The sequence below is a fragment of the Seriola dumerili genome, unplaced genomic scaffold (genome assembly GCF_002260705.1).
Source record: "Seriola dumerili isolate Sdu_G_001 unplaced genomic scaffold, Sdu_1.0 BDQW01000088.1, whole genome shotgun sequence".
Classification (NCBI taxonomy): domain Eukaryota; kingdom Metazoa; phylum Chordata; class Actinopteri; order Carangiformes; family Carangidae; genus Seriola; species Seriola dumerili.
The window spans coordinates 8,670,100-8,693,982 of NW_019174343.1; the positions used below are offsets into that span (position 1 = coordinate 8,670,100).

Sequence of the window (23,883 nt, forward strand, 5' to 3'; positions counted from 1 at the left end):
CCGCGTTTTGTATTCGTTGAGGTGGAAACAGTACAATAAATGTGGGCTACAAAAAGCGATCGGATCTTGCATGAAGAGTCGAAACAATCGGAGAGCCATGAATAAATCAAGCTGGGGGGGGGGGGGGGGCATTTACTCCCAAATTCATTCAGTCATTGTATTTAAGTGTAGAGGTTCTCCCTCTGTAAGCTCTCTAACAGAAGACTATAAAACTAGAGTAAGGAATTTAGATTTAGCAAATACAATAAAATCTGTCTGTTTTTGTTTGACTGTGCTCTTTCGTTTTCGGACCATGCTTTTTAATCTGACAATTGTGTGGAGTCATTTCATTTTCAAAAGGTCTATAACTTGAATGCTGGGTTAAGGCTGTTTGCATAAAGGCAAATTTCTCAACAACTTAAGCAGGTTTATCTCTTAGTGCAGGCTGCCGTTTCTTGCCTCATGTTTGGTATTTGTTCAGTGTCCATATCCTGCAGCAGGCGGTGGATTACTGCTGGGGACAGAGGACGAGGACAGGTCATAAGCCGTGCGCACTGCAGGAATGCCTTTCGTCCACACGTTAAACAGAAGGGTGTAATTACAACACCTGACCGCTAGACGACAGTAAAGCCTGACTGGTCTTTCTCTCACACTAACACCATTCCTGTGGCACTTGGAGATGTTTTGGTGCCCTCACACAGGGCCTGTCATATTCAGTGGTGAGGTGGTGCAGACGCTATGCCACAGCAATGGCATTTCTGTTTACAATAGGATTTCTGTTTTTGTAAGATACAATAAATACATTTTTATATATGAAGCTTTGTAGCATACAAGTCTACAGTGATAAATATAAATGCCATTTTGAGTTTATAGTATATTTATTTATAATCAGATGTAAAAGATGAGGAGAGTAAAAAAAGTACAACCTTAACTCGGAGACAGCTCATGGTTACATACATATTAGATTTCCATACACAGCACTATTATTTTCATTTTAAAAATTCCTATATTCAAGTAATATAACACATTCCAATGACCCTGTGCTTCCAGTGAAAGGCCCCTCTCCCCCTCATCTGTCTACACAGCTACTGTAGATGTACAGGTATAGTACCACACTACTGCTGCAACCCTTTCCAGTATGTCTGCTGACAGCCCAGAAAATGAACATGATGTACTGAACAATGGTTTGTGTTACGCTTCAGTTTGATGTACAGCATGAGGTTTGACATCAGTGGCACACAAAAAACAAGAAGACTGCCATGTAGAAATGTGTGCTAAATTAAAAAGAAAAACAAATGAACTCTTTAGAGGGTATGTGACAGAGTGCAGTCATTGAGGGGGCGGGCTACTCACTTCCACAACAGCCTTACTTCAGATTTAAAGTCCTCCCATCTTTATGGTACAATTCTTTCTATGATGCCTCAATAACTCAAGGGTTCATTCAACAACAGACAATGTTAAGTCCAGTAGCACCATTTGCATCTAAGAAAATACCTGCGCACACCCACACACTTGTATGCATGTGGTAACACACAAACACACACAGATGGGATGTTCTAGGAGACATACAGTAGGCAAAGCACACAGGGTGAGAGTGAATACTGTATGTACCACTGAATTTTCCTGACTTGCATGCGAGATGGTGGCTGTATATATTTGTATTACTAAATAAGGGGCTCATGCTTATGCTTGTGCTTGTGAATTTCAATTTTGAGATACAGTACATTAGATGATTCGTACAGATTCAAGACGTGATCACATGAAAAATGACAGAAAGTAAGAAAAAACACAATGGTTCTTGGACAATCCCCCCCAGCATTGATTATGGTAACACTGGTTTCTTCAGAATTTCCCTTAATTTCCTAGAGCTTTATACTCTTTTATACACCTATATAATCTGACAGCTGAGACATGATTATTGTTTTAGACACCAGCAAACATCCTATTATTATTTTATCTCATACTTTGATAGAGGAGCAAAATAAGTTAGGGTCAAACCCAAATCTTTTCATGTTCTTGTTATCCATCCAGTTGATAAGGTAAAGAAAATAGGATAAGAGTCTATTTTGGAGTGCTGGGCTAAGAGTGCATTCCCAGAACAGCCAGTTTGTTTTTTCATTTGCTTATCATTTTTTCTAGTCTAGGGTTGACGAAGGAAAAGCCAGCAAATGCTGCCTGGTCCATGGAGTCGATGAGGTTCTTGTCTGCCTGTGAGAGGCGAGGCTTTTCACTCAGGAACTCTCGGTCAAAGTTGCTGCAGTCACTGGGGGATTTCTATGGGTGGAAGGTCAAGGATTTCAGTTAGGTTAATGTAACAAAGCACACTGAAGTACTCAGTATCCTAGATGTACACTATTATAGTTACACAAATGGATTCATGATAAAAAACATAGTTTGCTCAGAACCAATATCATAGGCTCATACCACTTTTGGCTTGAAAGGGGGATCCACTTCTCTTTTCTCCAGTGCTAGCCAGTTGATGGTTTTGAAGAATGCATGTGCACGGATGTCTCCCACCACACCCAATCTGCGACTAGGATCTCGCTCAAACAACTGAAATAATGACGAGAGGCAGACAACTTCATTACAGAAACTACTCCCTGTAATATTATATAGTGAAAAAGAGAATTGCATGCTATGATATCCATATGTATGATTTAAATGCTGCATTAGCCTATATGGGACATATATTAGTTATTCACCAGTTCAAGCAGGTTCTTGGCTTCCTTGGTGATCCACCGAGGGTAGTGAGGGGTGTCCGACCTGATGGATTCAAACAACTCGTCCTCATCATCACCTTGGAAAGGTGACTGACCAATCAGCATCTCATACACTAGCACACCAAAAGACCACCAGTCCACTGAGAAGGTGTACTTCTGTCCCAACAGGATCTATGACAAAAGAGAGTTTCACAAAATGCATCAGAAGCGCATAAGGAGAATAAGGACATAAAGGAATGTTTGGAGACTGTGAATCACTATGGTGTGATTTTATCTGTAGACACTGCCATGTCCCATAATGGCCACAAGGTGGCATATATATATATATATATATATATATATATATGTATGTGTGTGTGGGTGTGCGTGTGTGTGTGTGTGTGTGTATATATATATACTGTATATATATATATATATATATATACTAATTGCAGAAAATATAAACATACAAATAATATATAAAGACTTGGATGGTGAAGTAGTGTATGAAATGACAAAATGTACTATCAGCCAGGTCTTAAAACTGACCTCTGGTGCAATATAGTCTGGTGTTCCACAAAATGTTGTGGCTCTGGCCTCTCCGATCACATTCTCTTTGCACATGCCAAAGTCCGCTATCTTTATGTGTCCATCCTTGTCCAGCATCACATTGTCCAGCTTCAGATCTCTGCAGAAAGTCACAGAAAGAGATATATGCAATGTACAACCAGTTATGCTACAGTATGTACTGTTTGACATGCTGCAGTCTAAAATCCAAAAAAGAGATTGAGCGTGTAACACGGAGATTGCAGACACCAGTGATATAGTGGTTATTAGGTCTTACCTGTAGATAATACCTCTTGCATGGAGGAACTGCAGTCCCACTATTATCTCAGCAGCATAGAATCTGAAGGTTAAAATGTGCACAAAACAATCATTAAACACAGTTTTACAGTGATTAAGAGCTACAATTACAGATCCTCAATTGTGGAAAGTGAAAATTGCTTCATCAATCGTAATTCTTTACATGGTATCCAAGGCCCTGCTCAGACCTGGCATTAACATGCACATCAGGTGATCCAATCACAAGTGGTCAGCTCCTAATACAGGTGTGAATGCACCCAAAACCATTGTGGAAGCATTTGAGATCCGATCACTCATCCGATGTCTCTCTCTCTCTCTCTCTCTCTCTCTTTCTCTCTCTAACACATTCAACACATTGACAATGGACCTGTTTGTCATAGTCTGACTGACTAAAAACAACGTGTTCATGTTTATTTGCATATAGAGCGGGAAAGTGAGATCTGATCACAAGTGGTCACTTGAGACACATGTCGAGATGCAGTCTAGCATCAGGTGTGATCGGACGTGCTTAGAGCTGTCCACTTGTTATCGGATCACTGAAGACGCATGTTCATGCCAGGTCTGAACAGGGCCCAAGTGTACTCACGTGGCTCTGTTGAGGTCGAAGCGGCCTTTGTCTTGAATGTGGAACATCAAGTCGCCTCCATTCAGGTACTCCATTACAAAGAAGAGGTGCTCCTGTGCAAACAACACATTATTGTCAGCTCACTGTTGCAGACAAATGAGACACGAAGAGAGTGTGAGAGAGAGTGGATTCAGATAAGGGGGGCTGGGAGTGGGGGTTCTTATCAACAACTGGGAGTTGTTGCTTTTACCGCTGTGGCCCAGATTGACTCCCTATCACACAACATGCTTTTTAAGCTTTTACTGCTGAGATATTAAGTATGTGTGTGCTTACTTTAGACTGGAATGTGGAGTAGAGTTGTGTGAGGAAGGGGCTCTCCCAAGCGAGGGCCAGGACTCTCTTCTCCACCATGGTACACTCCACATCGTCATCCATGAGAACTACATCCTTCTTCAGAACCTTCACAGCGAAGTACTGACCCTGTCCCTTCAGCTCTGCCAGCAGCACCTGGGGTGTCAGAGTCACTTAGAGTGAGTACTTCATCAGTGTGATCACAGGAGTTTCATGGGGTACAATAATAGCCAAACAAATCAAAATGAAGTTATTTATATCTCTTCCTTTTTTTGGTTTTCTTACATGCTCTATCTCGGTGAGGACACTGCACTGCCACCAGGCTACAATGGGCCTGGATATAAATTAACCTTCTATACTTGGCTTCTATGTTTTCCTCAAATATGTCAACCATTAAAGGCTACATGATTTGTCAAATGTTGCCGGGGATCTATAGTGATGGAGACACAAAGCTCTTTCCTCATCTGAAAAGCATCTCCCACTCCATTGTGCGAGGGAAGCAATTTAACAGACAGTGGGGGGATGTATTGATCTACTACGGTATCTAGCCGAGTCTATCAAAATTGAGAGCTGGTGAGAGTTGGTAATATAAATTTTAAAAAATGTGGTTCAAGGAAAGACAGTGACAGACTTTGATGACAGATGAGAATCTGTCTCTTGAAGATGTGTGGCCTTCAGAGGCCACCTGTATTAGAATTCATCTCCACATGCTTGTTTTTCTCAGTAATGTCACTTGTAACCATTTCAAACTGCCTAAAACATGCAGATTTGGAACTTTTCTGTCTTTTTTATTCCTTCTTTTCACATTTGTTATATTGGTTAGGTTGTGTTCATCTACAAAGTTTAATACATGTAGACAATTTCAGGATGAGTGTGATGTTCTTACTATGTATATATAATAACACTGGAATGCACATGTTTGTGCAATGGTTTAAGTTTACAGAATTTTCCATTTTTGTGTCCAAACAATCATTTAATGTTAAATTTAGGAAAGGGTTTAGAGATGGGAACCATGGGGCATACCTTGCCAAAGCTGCCTTTACCTAGCACCTTGTGGAACACCAGGTGGTTGGTGGTGAGGTGTACCCGGGGGACTATAGATGCTGCTGGGGCTGGGCTCAGGCCATCACCCGCCTTGCCATTGCCACCTGCTATAAATACACATTTGTATACAGATAGTAAGTACATATGCAAATCTGAATGCAAATGATTTGATAACATAGATTATGTCAAACAGACTATCAGCAACAATACCACATAATTTACCCTTAAAGATAACACCTGATTTAAATACATTTTAAAAACAGTTATAGTTTGTGCTACAATGAGCACATCTTACCACTAGGGTCTACTGTTGCACTTTGGATGTCTTGATAGATCCCAATATTTTCTGCATTGGAGTTATCAGACTTCTTCATAGATTTCTAAGGAGGAAAAAAAGTTATGCTGAAACATTCATGACATTGTACATCCACAATGAATAATTTGTTCTTAATGTGTTAACCCCGACTGGCATAAAATGTACACATAGTCAACACAAACTACAAGACATGTTCTGTTACTGTGCTAACCTGTGTGACTTGAGACAGAGCCTCTGCCAGTAGTTTCTGGTTAATTCCACACAGATTGGCCACTTTCGTCTGACAGTAACTATGTACGTTCATGCCACAGTCTGATCAGAGAAGGAAAAATGTCAAATGGTGAAAGGGAATACAATTTCAGATGTAGAGCATATAAAACATTGGAGACAAAGCAAAAATAAACAAAAAAAACAACAATGAACACTTTAGAGTCACCTTCACATTTAAGGCCCTGTCTGTAGAGACCCCACAGCAGACTGCCACAGTGGTCGCAGAAAGTGGGGCTCTTGTAGTTGTAGTACTTGAAGCGATGTGGCATATCAATCTTGAAGCGCTCTTTCTGGAACTACAAACACACAGAAATCCATTAAACCCACGGATAACTGCCCTCTGATAATTAAAGCTGACGAATGTAGTAAACTTTGGTAGTTTGGCAAGTAAATGTCAAAATAAAATCCCACAGTTAATATTTGAGCACGTCTCCATTGATTTTAATACTGAATTTAATATCGATGCTGTCTGTACATTTGGGTTTGGCCCTGTTTGGTTGGATTTGTATTCACTTGGGCCAAAGCACTGCATTCTTTATGTTAGGAATAACAGTGACTAAATTAATGATTAATGGTCTGCCTCGTTCAGTAAGTCATAAAATAATAAAGCGTGAGAGAAAAACAAAATTATCTTTGAACTATAGCTAGGAACAAGTAACAAAGGATAATACTGTAAAACAAAAATACAGTTCCATGTCAGTGTCAGATCTGAGGTGTAAGGTGCAAATTTAGCATGCTGGAGAACATTCATTTTGCTCACCACAGTGTCACGACTGTTGGCTGCTGTTCCAGTGCACCTGCCAATGATTTTTTCGATACATTTCTTGTGGATTGCGGCATTGCATTCTGGGTGAATAAAAAGACCAAATATTGCGATAACTGTGAAGACCACAACAGGATAAAATGTGATAAAAATGCAGATAGCAGTTAAACAAAGAATAACCACTCACGTCTGCACTTGTAACCTTGCTTGTTGAGCCCCCTAAGTGGGAGAAAAGAAATGGAGTTAAATGTGTGACATAAAGCAAGAAAAGAAGAAGGAAAAGTGTGATGCTGATATCAGAGCAATATACTCAGGATGATTTTCATTACTAGGATTGTGATGACAATGATGTACTGTAGCATGGAGATAATAAGCAGCATAATATGCAGCAGCTACTAAACTACTTCTGAACTGTCTGCAAACTTTTCTTCAAAGTATTGTGGAAGTAAAAAAAAAGAAAAACAAACTGAGACAAACATGAAAGACCTTTTGTCGGAGTTGGCACAATTATCCAGGGGTTTTACATTTGTTATCACTAAACTGGAAGACATCTTTCACATCTTAGATCAAGAGATTATTATTGTATGAGTGTGGTAATGGCCACAGAGTCACTAAAACAAACATCTCCTCACGTCTGTAAAGGGGATAGATAACATTGTAATTTGAGAGACAGGGGAGGAGTTTGACTCACAGTAGGTTCTGCTGACATAGTTGGAACACAACATTACAACCTTGTGGGATTTGCCTAGACAGTGACTCACTCTGACAATAGCAGCCCTGCTGTTGTTTCTACCATTACTTACCCCCCAGGACTGCTCCATTTAGGAAACTAGAACCGCTACTAATTGGTCTTTTGACAAATACCCTTTGGGGGCTGGACTTTTCTTATTGGACAACTGATGTTTTTGTTCCCATTTGGTACCCAAGGAATATACAGTAGGTGTCGGCACATATGGTCTGGAATTATTAAAGCTGTGCCAGTGTATTAATAAAGTCTTAATAAAAATACAATGCTGATTATAATACTGTAGAAAAACTAGAATTACTGCCTCGTTGTTGTATGCCTCCCTCACAATCTCCCCTTCCTGAGTTACAGTTTTGAATAATTGCAAGAAGTGTTTTTGCAGAACATTATGATGTCACAGTGAAGTTGACCTTTGACCATTTGAATATAAAATATCATCACACATTATTATCTATTAGACATTTGTGTTAAATCATGTCATAATTAAGATCATGAGTTATGGCGAGAAATGTGTTTGTGAGGTCACAGTGACCTTGACCTTTGACCACTAAAATTTAATCAGTTCATCCTTGAGTCCAAGTGAATGTTTGTGCGAAGTTTGAACAAATTCCCTAAAGGTGTGACTGAGATCATACGTTCATGAGAATTGGACTATCAGACAGACGGACAGATGGACAACCCGAAAACTTCAGCCCAGACTGTTGCCGGTGCAATAGCACAACAAACTGACAGGCAAATTAGCTGCTTCTGGATAAGTCATGTCCAAACAGAGTAGCATTACTGCTATAGTCTCTCACTGTAATGCAAATATAGTGTGAAGGATTTTTTTTGCTCTTTAGGTATTTTGCCTTTATTATTAGGTCTTCAGGTCTCTGGTGTAAGGCCATGTCTCTCCACAGGTCACACACAGCTCTTTTACTTTAAGCAATGGTTCAATGTTAATTTCTTGCACAGCTGAGGGTGTTCAGCTGCACATTCCCTATTGGCAGTTACCATAGCAACCAAGCACAGACCCTCAGAGATACCGATGAATAGTCATAGCACCCTAAAACCATAACCTCTTCATGGTCATGATTTACACACCTCTTCTCTAAGAAGGCTGTGAATGTTTAATAGTTACGCACAATGTGACTTAGATAAACGTTATTCTTTGTATAGAATTTAGTACCGAGAGTCTTCACACACGAATGAATGTGATGTGGTTCCATGAAGAATAATCTTATTTGTACACGTAGCAATTAATATGTGGCATAAGGTTGAACATGGTTATCTAGGATCCTTCCTTCAGAGTTAGGATGTCAGTGTTAACTTGTACTGCTCATTTCTCTTTCCCTTTAGTTATCCAGCTTCAGTAAATGCTTCTGGTTAAGACATCATCTGAGTCTCCACATTTCCATCACACTTACGGTCAAAGTGAAAGAAATGCCGCGCATGCTAACCAGCTAAAGTACACAAACATAACAGTGACATAGTAGCGACAGCTGTCATGTAACAAAGGCAGAACCTAGCATCTCACCAGAGGAACTCTCTGCAGACAGAGCAGAAGGTGGGCTGGCCGAAGAAAGTGGCAGTAAACTCATGGTTCTTGATGAAGTGAACCTTGGGCTGCTTGAAAGCTCCTCTTCTCCTGTTGAGGGTTGTGACTCCATCCTCAGGAGAAACCTTCACTGATGGCTTACATGCCGCTGAGGGAAGAGATTTACAAAAATTTACAAACCAAATTACTGCATTTCAGCTCAGGTCTACAGACAAATAGTACATAGCTTACCTGTTTGTCAGCTTTATATTGAAGTGTTATGCAAATCCACTTTGATTTCCAAAGGCAAATAAAAATGATAGTGATAAAATGCAGTGTGGTGGGAGTCTTTTTATTTATTAACCATCCTATTTTTTTTTACAATCTACATAGCTGATTACCTTTGTTGATGGTCTTTTAATGACATCATAGTGGGCACTATCATAAATCAGTCATCAGTTCTAATAGCCGAGGCGTATTCAGTAAAAAATCTCTGTTGAGTGGGGAAAGAAGCCACAGGCGCTGCTGGTAAATGGAGGGCAAAAAATGTCTTATTGGATAAGCAGCTCCAGTTGATGCAAGTCAATGTGGTAGGGTCAAAAGTCAGAGAAGACAGCGTGAGAGAGGTAAACAAAGAAAGCAGAAGCTCTGGAAGAGATAGGGAGAGTAGGTGGGTGGATGGGAGGGAGGAAGGGAGGGAGGGAGGAGTTAGAAAGAGGGACAATTCAAAAAAAGGAGTTGCCTCAAAGAGACAACTGATAGACAAGGAAAAGTGGGAAGAGTGATGAGGTGAGGGAGATAAACTAATTTCCCTTCTGCCATTCTACTGACAGATGTTTATGTCTGGACAGCGCTTCAGTGAGCTGAGCTGAGAAAGTGGGAGTGAGAGAGAGGGCAAGAGAGGCACAGACAGAGAAGGCAGACAGTGTTGAGGGCTGTTCACACATGCCTAAAAATACTCTGGGCTGCTTTTCAGGAAACCTGTGGAGTGTGTAGGAGAGAGCTGATGGAGTAAGGAGCTCTTTCATAACAGGAGGCACACCTCCGTCTCATGACCCGCTCCAACCCTGAACAGTGAACCCCAACTGTGTTACTCCCACGTAAGAAAACTCCCCCTACACAGAACCAGTTTGTAAACCTCTCTAGGCTGGGCTCCCTGTCTGGGCTACTAAGCTGACGGCTGAATACAGAACTTGCCAGCCAGCACTGCTTCACTTCTGCTTCTGGCAGCTGAAATGAAACTAAAATAGGTTTATGGAGGCTAATAATGATAGCAGTAAGATTTTGAACTTGTGCAACCAATGGTTTTGCTACTATTCAATATGTTTACACGGAATTTTTACTGAAAAAATTCCAATCCCACCACAGAGATCTAAAACTCTTCATTGAAAGGTTAACATAGGATAAAATAGACCTTATACACTGTACATGTTTGCTTAACCCACGTCCTAGTGAACCTATTACTATATTGTATCAACAAAAATGCATGCTTTCACTGTTTGTCATTATATATTGAGCCAAGTACAAATATTTACCACCGGCTACTTTGGCAAAGTAAAGCCAGCCCTGAGGCCAAAATCCTACATGACCTTGAAGAATTTTTACAGCACATTAGCTACATGGCCACACCTGTAACCACCTGACAAGCTCAATGTGAGATATGTCACCAGCATGCAGATTAACCCTTGACAGCCTAAAGCAGACGGTTTATAACAGGGCAGTCGGCCTGGAGGATAATTCCACATTTCAACGCAGAGAGGTTCATAGTAACTAACATGTTCGGCTGTGGTTGTGTGTATAAAGTGCGGGGAAAATTAACCTCTGATCAGGATCCTTTCTGCCAGTAGAGGGCATTACATATCAGCACAGCAGTAGAGTGACTTTCTGGGGGGGAAGGAAAAAGAAGGGGGGGGGGGGGGGTCAGCAGACTGTCTTCTTTACAGAGGAGAACCAGTCCCTGGTGGTCTAGTGGTTAGGATTCGGCGCTCTCACCGCCGCGGCCCGGGTTCGATTCCCGGTCAGGGAAAACTTTTTAAGAAGCCCTGCAAACATATTTTCTTAATGACCAACTTACTTTAAGTATTGGGGGCCGACAAGGGCATACAATTTACTACCAAACGAAAATGTTTTGGATGTTTCACATGAGAGATTTCTGTCTGTGCTCTTTTCACTGATTTGAAATGGGCTGGGTTCAGTTGGAATAAGGGGAAGAACATACTTCAAAGTACCAATTAGGATTTGACAATATTTGAATCTAAACATAGTGATAATTGTGGGGTTGCTTGCTTATGTTTCTAGGCCACTGTCAATGAAATCTGATGAAAGCACACCCACACAGTCCTGATTATGCAGATTATCTTTTTGAGTGTTCAACTATTAGTAAATAATATTCATGGATATTTTTTGTGAACTTCAACATATTTAATATTACAGAAAAACACTTTAAGATTTTAAACCAAATATTCTGAGGCCTTGTAGAAGTTTTACCTGCATCACTGTCCTCCAAGAAGAACTGTACGGCCATCTGGACCCTCCCCGAAGGATGAAGGTCCACCCAGAACTCAGTATGGCCACTGTTTTTGGATTTCTTACAGCGTTCTGCGAGTACAGACACGCCCACCGTGGCCTTGGCCAAAGGCTCCTCACTGCTCTGCATGAGGACCACTTCTAGGACACGCCCTTCATAGATATGAGCATCAAAAGTGGACCTCCAGGCTGGATACATGGTGGGCTTCCTCTGGACCAAGGTCATTCCTCGCTCTGTGAAAGAACATAGGGACCATCCTTTGTAAGAAAAGGCTTGTCTTTTACGTTTTCATTTTCAGGAAATTCATAGTAGAGGAATGGCTTAAACACAAAGTACCAGGAGTTGGTAGAGAGCCAGTTTGCTTGTGGACTTATGGACTTTTGAGCCCAGCAGATGGTGACTGTTAAGACAATTAAACTGGGGACATCTTGTCTCCCTATTCACTGTTCCACTCCCCTGTCTAAATGAAATTATGATTGCACACATGTATGTGTGCATCTGTACATACCTGTGTTGACAGACTCCTTCATCTTGATGGCACAGATGGGAGGGTCAGAAAGAGGAGGGAGAGCACCCACGTCATAAGCATTGAGGTTGATACGCAGGAAGGGTGCCATGGTGACGGCTCACCTAAGCCTCCTAGAATGGAGAAAAAGACTGACATTTACATTTACATACAAACATACACATTCATCTTGTATTTGGATTGCTCATGGCTTCTACTTAAAACAAGAAGGAAGAAAGTCAGTGGCAATAGTCAAGTGTTCTCAGAAGAAGCAGAAGTTTCCAACTCAAGACACAACTTTGGAAACTACCTGCCAGAAGTGAGGACAGAGGGAACAGAGTGGTAATCCTGAACTGAGAGAGCAGGATGAGAGACTGAGACAGAGAGTGACAGAAAGTCAAAAAGATCACATTTCTAAAACAAACAGAAAGCCCCAGTGTTAAGGAAAAGACAAATAAAAGTTAACAGATAAGCAGTGGAGTTTCCATGCAACTAGTTGGCTGTAGATATTTTATATGTGTCTTGGAAGGGCTTCTGCAGCACTATATCAGAAAACTGTCAACACTAGCATCTTCCTTGGTGATTGAGTGGACAAATGTAGACTACTTCTAATCTGGTGGGAAAACAGTGGTAGTCCTGTTTTTCAGCTGAACTTTTTCTGTGAACTTTAAAATAATGAAATGTAGGAAATCTAATGCAGGAAATATACAATGGTCCCGATATATCATGTAAGATTTAGTCAGTTGAAGACAAACACGTTTTCTGAAGGAGCAGTCGGTATCAGTAGGACACCACACCACCACAGTACCAGGAGGACAAACACTTGTCCTGTGTTTTCAGTTTTGGTACACCGTGTTCAGTAAATCTGTGTTCTTGAATAGCAAACTGTCATATTGTGAAAACAGTAGTTAAAACTAGTGGCATTTCCATTTAAGGGGCCTTGTAATAACAGAGATTACAAAGGATGAAATTTTCTAAACTTAGGGGGCAGTCAGTCAAGCTTCATGTTGTATAAAGGAACTGTACTAACAAACACTTTCTGAACCTTTGAAGTTATCCAGACTGCTTCACACCAGAGTCACACAAGTGCTACGTCACAGACTAGAAGGGCCCAGAGGGCATATTAGCCTACGACCTAATTCCCAGAGCAGCAATAAAATCCCACAGAATTCCTCCAAGAATTTGAACACAGCACTTTTTGTGAGCTTTTAAGTTCCTTAACTTGATCTCTTGAAGCTTTAGTTTCTTGCTCCATTAACATAATCTTGGTTTAATAGTCATTTCAGAGATATGGCACGCCTGTGGTTTTAGGCAAACAGCATTTTATTTTAAACTCACAATAATGTTTGAAATTACATTTCTGGGCAGTAATCTCTATAAGCAAAATGCACAGAGACACGTTCTTCTCTTAAGCTTGAATGAATATGTACATGAAACCCCTGGACAGCAATGTACTGTAGCTTCTTGTTTCTGCTTAAATAATTAATCATTCATAAGGAGACAATTTTTGTTTGTGTTTTTGATTCTTCATGCTTTTCACAGTGCTGATTGTCATGCATTATGACGTCCTGAGTGACTGAACCAGTACTTGTGTGATATACAGTATGTACATGTATTCCTCTCAGCCTATAAAGGTAGACTATGCTATTTTGAGCTTTGGTTGGATCCAGATCACCTTTTAGTTTGTCCGCTGAATAATACCACTCTAATTTTAGCTTACGCATTTTCTTTCTGCAGTTTATATCCTCTTTAACATCCAATGTTTTTCTTAAATCCCCATTGCAAGCTGCTTAGCAGTACAACCCATTACTGTACCTGCACTGAGCAGGTCTCAGGTGTGAATGTTTTAATGTGTATAATTGTGCAGCTGTACATAATTCTTGATAAACTGACTCACTGAGGATCTGTAGTGGGTAGTTGCTGGTTTGATATCCCAGACAAGCAAGAAAAATCTGGGATGGGAAGTGAATGACAAACAGTAATGTCTCGGTAGCCATCACTAAGGTGCCATTTGAGCAAAACTTTTAACCATCAACTCCTCCAACAGTCAGAAGTTATTCAGTAGCCAGCACACAGCTGAGAAAAAAATGTAAACCAAATTGGCATGTGACCAACTTTTTGACTGCAGCTAAGTACACTTAAGTTAGTGAAGCCACTTTCAGAATGAGAAAATAGAATAATAATCTTTCTAGCTGTGATCTGATGACTCTTAACACTGAGCTATCATCCTGTCCTGTATTACTTTGAAATCACAAATGCCTGCCTGGGTTTAAGTGGGATCGAGAGGGATGATACAAAAAAACTTAAACAATCTTTGCCAAGAAATAGCATCGCTACCGCTGTCTTTAGTCATAGTTACAGCAAAGTAAAAAAAAAAAAAGACCAGCACCAAAGAGGACCATGTTATCATTAGGCTAGAGTGAAGACATTGTTTTCACATAAAAACAGCATGTCTGAAAACATTTACAAAAAGTGTCTAGGCATGTAGATGTGTTATGCACCATGTAGCTTCAATAACTGAAAATACATGTTAGCTACATCTATACATCTCTTACATCTTTACATGCTAGGTATATTTTGGATATGTATTTCCAGCTGTCCTCCTCACCAGTGTCTCCACTGGGCTGAGAATAACACATCTCTGTTGTTGCTGCTGGAAGCTTTGTGTGAACCTGCAGGCATGTCCAGTATCTAAAGACGATCTAAACAAACCACTGTTTCTAAGTGAGGCCAGGAGGGTTGAGAAACTGTTCAAGCTCTCATAACTCTGCCCACACACAGACACAAAATAATATTAATCAATGTCACTGAGTTTAACAAATACATTATATACTGTTTATATATATAGTTTTACAGCCTGTTACCAGTTTTCTCTCTGCTTTACACACACACTCTCTTATGTACACATGCACTGCTACATAGAAAAGAGAGCCTTGTTTCCCCAGAGAGTGGAAAAAATGAGCACATGCAATTGGGGAAGGGGTGGGTAGAGGAAAAGAGCAAGAGAGAGGGAAAGAAAAAAAGATAACTAACTACGCAGGCCAGTGGACATGAGGAGAAATCAGACTCAATGACAGAACCAGATTTGCCTTCACTGGATCTAGAAGTCAGCTTCCAGTGACATGAAAAGTGTTCATGCGTGTGTACGTGTGTGTGTGTCCTCAAGGAGCTATTTGGTTACTCTTAGGTATGTCTTTAGCTTTTGTCCTTGACTGAAAGGTCTGCAAAGAGCCAGTAAATGTAAAGCTGGGCTCCCTGCCTTTGTGCAACACAAAAAGAAATCATAAATTATAAACTCACTTGAAGACGGCATAGTATGCAGAAACATGACAACAAAAACATACAAGTGACTTGGAAGTGTCATTAAATGTCACTTGACATGGGCATGGAAATTCCAGTTATATATCATATCAGCTCTGAGGAAGTTTAAGGAGTGCTCCTATTTGCATAGCTATGTGTCCTGTGTGTAATTAATTTCAAAACCAGTGTTTAATGAAAACAATTACAAAAATTAATTCCTGGAACATTTAATCATTCAATCATTTAATCATGTGATAATAAGGGCAGCAGAAAACCCAATTCACTAATTATCTAGTAAAACGTAGAATGAACCTTGAATTGATGAACCTTTTGTTGTAATGTTGTAAAACAAATCTTCCATTATACTACATGCATCAAGCGCAAAACACTAGTGGAGACAGACATGACTGAGTGTTTACAGGTGACAGGCTATTATTGAAGTCATTCTAATCTAACCAAACACAAGTCAAAGGTTTGGTATGTACTGAATTAGAGGAGACATTTAGAGGAAGAAGTGATCAGGCAGGTCTAGCAGGTTGGGGAGCTCTTGCGTGTCAGCCTTTCATCAGCAGGCCTGAACAAAGACAGGCACAATTATGCAGAGAATCACAACAACAGAGTTTCCATCACATGATAAACAAGAATCATAGCCATCTGCAAAATGATGGAAGAGATAATTTTATTAACCCCTGTGGGGAAATTCTTAGTATTTGTTTGACAACACAGCACTGATAAACGGTTAACCCTTACTCAAACTAAGCCACCCGATTGCCACACAGGAAAATTGGTTTACAATAAAAAGGGACATACATTGTGAACGTTTACATTCATATTCACTTAACCATGAAAAGTTTTTCTACTCCACATAGTCCCACAATTTTAGTACTATGCAGCAGAACACAGATCTTAAAACATGTAAACAAGACAACCAATTCGTTTTTATGGTTAAACAGTCGAATGTTCTTGTCTTGACATAGAAGTCAGTTACCTGACTTCAAGCCCACTGAAAATGTGTTTAATTGAAAAGGTCTATTTAAACTTAGATTTTAATAGCTAGGTTTAAATGATCAGGTTTAAATTCTGCTGATTCCACACCAATAGACCTTTTTTTCATGGAGACATTTGAACAAGTCACAGATGGAAAAGCACAGATGTTAAAAAAAATAAAATAAAATTTGTCTTGTCATTGTGCATGCTGGTTCACTGAGAGTTGGACAGAGCTGTTGTTATCACTAACAATGTGTGCTTTGCTCCTAAGACCAGTCAAAATGTCTGATGTGGAAAAGACCTTTTAGTAGAATTAATTAAACTCACTTGGATGACAAATGTTGAGAAACATTATCAAGACCAGGAGCACATCCAGTCTCCTCAGCAACTGAAGACCAAGTTTTTAAATTCAAACTGAATAATTAGTGTTGAAATGTATAGTATATATTTGACCAGCTTTCTGACTTTATGTGGTCTGAATTTCAGTTTGTGAAATTCTCAATTTCAAAAACTTTCCTTCTAGTACATATCTATTTTAGGGTTCTCAGATTCAGATTGAAAATTCACATCCACATTCCTATTATTCAAAAGCTACGTTCAAGTTGCTCAATTTCAATCAAGTCAATTCTTGTGGTACGTGGCAGTTCTGTCTCCCTCAGTGACAGAAGAAGATCTCAAGTGTCTGGCAAAACTTAATCAAACACGTCATAACAATTTCATGGTTATCATGGTTAGCATCACTACAATAGAACTGTCAGTTGATATCAAACAAGCCACTGTGAGAATACATCAGGTTTGGAGATTCCTGGTTGGCTTGATGTTGCCCTGAAGGAGCCGTCAAGTAAAAACAGGAAGTATTTTGACAAATTTTTCTACTGAATACCATCATATATTTGGTAAGCAAAACCAGAAAATATGGAGAAATGTGAAGGAATAAAACTAAGGAAATGTCCTCTGACTTTGTGTTGTTCCTTCTACAGTTACTTCAAGAGACTGTGCTGTCAACACACAATGACAGAGAAAAACTAGAATTACTGCCTCGTGGTTGTATGCCTCCGCCACTCAGACTACTTTCAGGTTACATCCCTATTTATCGAGAGTCATATAAAATATTATTATTAACAATTTGTGTGTTTTCTGAGGTCACCATGACCTTGGCCTTTGACCTTTAGCTACCAAAATCTAATCAGTTTGGCCTTGGCCCAGGTGAACGTTTGTACCAAAGTTGAAGAAGTTCTTTCAAGGTGTTCCTTCAAGGTGTTCCTTCAAGGTGTTCCTTCAAAGGTGTTTTGTGAGGTCACTACGCCACGTTCATCTTTGAGTCCTAGTGAATGTTTGTGCCAAATTTGTGTTTCTGCTATATCTTGTCCACGAGAATGGGACGTATGTACGCACGGACAACCTGAAAACAATATGCCTCCGGCTCTGGCTATCGTTGGTGTGGAGGCATAAAAAGGAGTGGGGGCTAAGGCTGAGTGAAAGACACAAAGGACCACAACAGACCCAGAACAGCATGGCTGGATGGAGCTCGGCCAGTCGGTGGCCTAGCAAATTAGAGCTGAACAAACATGCTTCACATCATTATAATGAACCTGAACAAGCATGGTCAGAGTCGGGCAGGCCACGCTCCCTCCTAAAGCTAACAACCTGGTCTACAGTCGTGTGTGTAAACATCCATTGCATCATGAAACTGCTCTTTACAATAGCTCAAAGAAAAACAATCCCTCCACATTGGAAATTAAACAGTGATCATGGAAAAAGGCTGTTCTCTTCCTAACTGTAATATCACTGTTGATTGTACAGTGGGCATCTACTGCTGAAATATTGTTTTCTTAGCTTTACACACATTGACTAGAAAGAGCTCCAAGAGTAGGCTACATACTGTACCTCTGTCAAGTCTGTGCAATCATCTAAATTTGCTGTACAAATGAACGTTTTCTTTCTTTACCTGGATCTAGATCGGCATGCAAATATACAAAATGAAAAATAATTATGCAGATTTTTGATCATTGATCATTTCAAATGATGACATTTTTAGAGCTTTAGCAACTTAACTTTGCAGGAGTGGAACTGATGTGCACATTTTCAAAACTGCTTTACAAGTGAAGTGTACAATGCCTATGAGAACTGTAGCAATTTATGTCAAACTGCCCATGCACCTGAGAATTCAGCAACCAGTTAGAGAGAACGTTGAACGTTTGAGCCCAATCAATCACTTGATTTTCTTTTTTACTCCCAGTTTTGACTGACAAATTCATGCAAAATGGTGCAAGCCTCACATAACTTTCCTTAATCCACAAGTCTTGCTACTCTTTCTGAGGCATTATGGCATGTATTATTACCGCATTAACCCTGTCTCAAAAGCACAAGTGTACTTATGGTCACACACGCATGCATGCACACACGCACGCTTGCACACACACACTAATAACCTTGAACAAAGCAGCCTTTAATGAATTTCAGTGGAGAATGGCTTCAAAGAATCAAAGCCTTCATTTATTTCACTAACCAAGGTTAATGTCAAACACCCCTTACCCCATTCACACACACACACACACACACACACACACACACACACACACACACACACACACACACACACACACACACACACACACACACAGATGCGCTATCAGGTCAAAGTAGGACAGGAAAGAAAAGTGAGTGACAAGACCAGAGCTGAGGTTGCTGGTTCAAGGTCAGAGTCGGGTGACTGAGTGTTGTGGTAGATCCACACCAACGATAGCCAAATTAATACAAGCTGTTATTAAGTGCGAGGACTGACATTACACATGGACACGAACTTCAGTCTAACTGTTGTGGAGTGATAACCTTTTCTGATCTTCTCTCCCTTTTTCCTGAGAATCACTGAGCTCTTTGGCATGCCGTAAAACCTGCTATACCAGCATGGAATGAATCCTGCCGCTGTGTGTGTGTGTGTGTATTGTCTCTACATGCATTAAGAGCGGTGTCCATTTCTGCCCTGCTCACAGTTCACAAAGCCTTGGTTAAGTCAGACAAAGTCTGAGCGAGGGGAGCCAAGCAGGATATCATGGTGTGGAGTGCAGAGAGTGACAAGAGACCAAGGGCAAGACTGTGCCAAACTATACTCACTGCTGATTTAGCAAACTTGTGCCTAAAATGTTTGTCCATAATACATAACAGCAGGTGTTCTCTTCATGGGGAAAAATAAGTATCCTGTCGGCAAGTATGGGGTTGTTTCATATTCTATTGTACTTTAAACAAAGTGTGCACACAGTTTTGATGATACTGGGACTAAACAGTGTTGTAGATTTTTTAATAGTATTGCCACAATGATATCCGAGTTTGATGGAGATACAAAACTTTTACTTTTTACAATACATTATTTTGTTGAGTGTGAATGCGCTGTACAAAACATTGTTTCAGTTAATGAAACAAACCAGATTTCTCAACTGCATTGGAGTTTCCTCATTTCGAAGAAGATTTAAATCATAACATATCTCATTAAAATAGATAAACTGGACTAATTACTGGTGTCAACTTTCAGTACTTTACTGTCCTGATGCTCAGTGTTTCAGACTGTAAGTGACTAGTTGATGGTTTTTGACTTTTCATTTGCCATATAAACTCAAGCTTACCTGACTCCAATCAAAATGAATAATTTATTTGAAAAAAAAAAACAGTTTGATATCATATTAAACACTGTCTCAACTATTTTAGTCTGTGATGGGTTAATGTTCGTGCTGTACTATCGAGGAATCAGTATTGCATGGGCAACTCCTGACTGAGCAGATGTCCCAGCCATGTCCTCCGAGCAGCTCATGATGCCACAAGCCAATATTGACACACCAATAACTGCAGTCAGATAGTGTTACCTGCGCTCACAAAGCTGCACTGCCTCCAGAAGAAACCAACAGGATACAGAGTCTTGCCACAAATGCAGAATTGTATTGCATTGTATGACACAAGACTTTCACAAGCAATGGAAGGAATATTTCAAAATAAGATAATGTGTTTAGGTACCTGGGGATCGGACAAGTCATGTCAGCTACTGTGGACACAGAAGGCTGAGTCGTTTACAGCCACAAGAATTCAGGGTAATCTTTACACAGACACTTCCCTTAAATTTAACACTGCCATAGCATAACTCCCTTACCATCCTTCATCACCTTTTCTGGGTGAAATCAATGATTGAGAAACAGGCCACACGTAAGACACAATGAGAATGATGTACTTGTGGCAACAAAATGAAGTAACATGTTATTAGGATGATGACTAAATGCAACCACAGTTGCTAAACCTGAATGCAATGAGGGAAGAACCTTTGCTATTTCAGGCTTGTGGACAAACTGTCTGCAATACGAGTTACACCACAGTGAGCCAAGTGATGTTGTTCATCTGCTGTATTGTCTTTTTAATGACCGTGACACTGGCAGCTTTCTGTCAAACCAGATCGGAAACCAAAGAGAAACCTGGGATTTAATGGAAGTACAGTCCAGTAAAACCCCTCTTATCCAGCCATGAAACTAAAGAAGTCAGGGTATATATCCACATATTGTGATGATACACAATGAATCATCATGATGTAAACTAAATATAATAATATCTATATATTCTGACTGTATGCTGTCTGCAGAATTCAAGACTGTGTATGGACCATATTACTGTCAGGGCTGTTTTTAATTAACTATTTAGCTGCAATATCACTAAGAGAACCCCCTTACTGTACTAAACTACAATAAGCTAAACTGTACTGAACTAAAAATGCACTGAAATAAGTCACTCTATGGGATAAAACAACTTTTAAGCCTCAATACACAAAACTGTAACATGTTGAAATGTATGTTGCTTATGTTATCATGCTCATTTTAAGGAGGTAATTAAGGTGTTTTAAGAGAAAGTTTATCCCCTAATTTACTACTATAAGGAGAAAACCGTCGTTTAATGGTTTAAATTGCCTTGAATGCTTATCTGGCTGTTAGTCATATTGCTGGTCGTTAACTCCAATACATAAAAATATAAATAAAACACAAACCGTTTAACCTAGCTCCATTATAATTTAGCTAGCTAGCTAGACGACTGGAAAGGGCTCCTCTGTTGCCATAGGATACAACACTTCCCTCAAAGAATGTTTGTCTACCGGTGTACTGAAGGCTGTTTCCCCAGTATCAGTGGAAACATGTAAAGTTTTTTTGTTTTTTTTTCACACTGACTGGACCTAAAGGCACTAAAACATGGCTCAACTTCACTTGCGTAACTACAAGTGTAACAGAGCGGGAGAAGGAGACATTCGGCGACAGCAGCTCCTCTCATTCCCAAAGTCAGACAGTCTCTGTACTACTGCTACTGAAGTCAGTCGAGCTGTGCTTCACTGTGAGACGAAACACAAGCCAAAGCCAGGGGGTCAAAGCAAAGACAGGCGACTCTTGACACCCGGTACCTTGCAAGACAGCAAGCAAGTGCTCTTCTCCCAACTTTCAAACACCGAGCTCAAGTTTTCCAACCACGAACAACTTTCACATGAAACTGTGACTTACCTCTTCCGCTGAGCTGCAAAATGTATTGTTTGCAGCGAGTTTGTATCGGGTTTTGTGTCAGAACCACGGTTTTCCTGGTAGTTCCACTTCAAAATCCTAAATGGTGTTTAAGGAAGTGTTCAAGTCGGCTGCCCAGTTCAAGCTGTCTCCTCTGTTTCACTGTCTGCCCGCCCGGCTCTATGGTGCTGCTCTATGGCAGCGCGCGGTGCAGAGTAATGAATGTGTGACGTCAACCAGGTGAATTCCCCAACACACACACACACACACACACACACACACACACACACACACACACACACACACACACACACACACACACACACACACACACTTGTTTCACCATCCCCGTGGGAAACACTCATTGACATAATGCATTCCCTAGTCCCTCACCTTGATCTCCACAACTGAATGCCTGAACCCAACCCTTACCCTATCCAAAACATAATTCTAACCCTAACACTAAAATCAAGCCACAAACGTCAGAAAGCAGTTTCTCAATTTTTGTCCCTGCATGAGTCCCTTTGTTTTAGCGTGTATTCAGGTATTCAGGATTAAGTCCCCACCAGGACTTAAGAACACACACACACACACACACACACACACACACACACACACACACACACACACACACACACACACACACACACACACACACACACACACACACAGAGAAGTGAAGTGAGACTACATGGTTGTGCAGTATGTGCAGTAAACACACATCATGCAGTTATACAATGGAGTCAAGGGTTATTGTTAAATGCTCTGTACACTTCAGGCTTTGGCACTGGCAGAACTCGGCTGACAACACACAAAACCTGATTTTAACATTGGAAATTGACTTTTCTCAGCCAGCTTATCACAAGTGATGCTGTGTCTCCCCAGGATTCAGTTTGTTTTATAACACTTTGCCCTGAGCCTGACACTGAATGTGTATCACACAACATATCAGTGTTGAAAAACGAAACAAAGGAAAGCAGTGCAAAGTTTTGCAGTTACACGCTGAGTGTTAATGTCCCCCAACAATTTTTTCCCTCCAGTGAAAAATGTGTATTTGGCAGGAGAACCAACAAACCAGGAAATCAAAGCAATGTGTATGCTCAGATACACAACTGGTCTGGTCTATCTCTCTTTCCATGTGTCTCTGTTGCACACACACACACACACACACACACACACACACACACACACACACACACACACACACACAGGTTTAGACAGAATGCAGTTTGTGGGCTGATCCAAACAGCCATGAATTTCCATACTGGCCCTGCCCACAGCATGTCCACACTCCCACTCCTCCTCTCCTACACAAAGCACAGAGATCCACGTGGTGCTGAGTCATCAGCCCCCACCCACCAATACCGTATGAGTATAAGAGAAAATGGACCGGTAAATTTAGACAGCCTGTCTCAGCTCCTAAAGGGGTATTTTTAGCTCTAAAAAGGATATAACAATGACGTATAGACCAGTGGTGAATGCTGAGAGATTACTGAGTAAGTCTGGAGTTGCTCATCGCCACTACAAACATTTGGCGCACAGGACAATAGATTTTGATACAAAAAAAATCTCTGCACCACACAAAGAGCATTAGCACCAGGACAGAAGTTTGTGGCCAAGCCCATTCTTTTTCGTAATTTTAAGTTTTCCTTAAACTATAATTTGTGGTTCTGACAAAGAAAAGTATTACATCCTTATTGATTCCAAAGTTTCATCATGATAGCCAGGTGTCCAGTGTAGTCACTGAAATCTTCTACACAACCATAAAAAAACTTAAACTCCCATTACAGTCCAATAAAAGTCATTTGACTTTTTCCATTCCTTCCACTCCCTGGAAGACAATCTATCTTCATTGATGACCTCATGCTGCACCAGTGGTTGTAAATAAAAATTCCACCCAGGTAAAATTATGACAGACTTTTGATCCTATTAGATA

General features: G+C 40.4%; 1 protein-coding gene and 1 non-coding gene across 2 annotated transcripts; one reads left to right on the top strand and one right to left on the bottom strand.

Moving 5' to 3' along the window:
* Nucleotides 1-838: 838 nt before the first annotated feature.
* Nucleotides 839-22,145, bottom strand: LOC111221709 (protein kinase C delta type-like). Its single transcript, XM_022745223.1, has 17 exons — nt 21,951-22,145; nt 12,148-12,278; nt 11,600-11,872; nt 9,113-9,281; nt 7,039-7,070; nt 6,849-6,934; nt 6,255-6,384; nt 6,030-6,130; nt 5,798-5,882; nt 5,482-5,609; nt 4,441-4,614; nt 4,129-4,220; nt 3,523-3,585; nt 3,228-3,366; nt 2,682-2,870; nt 2,404-2,532; nt 839-2,253 (listed from the first exon to the last, which is right to left on the bottom strand). Exons 2-17 carry the CDS (start codon nt 12,254-12,256, stop codon nt 2,095-2,097), a joined length of 2,058 nt encoding a protein of 685 aa, XP_022600944.1. The 5' UTR covers nt 12,257-12,278; nt 21,951-22,145; the 3' UTR covers nt 839-2,094.
* trnae-cuc lies at nt 11,067-11,138 on the top strand. The gene has a single exon. It is a non-coding gene; the product is annotated as a tRNA-Glu (tRNA).
* Nucleotides 22,146-23,883: the final 1,738 nt, after the last annotated feature.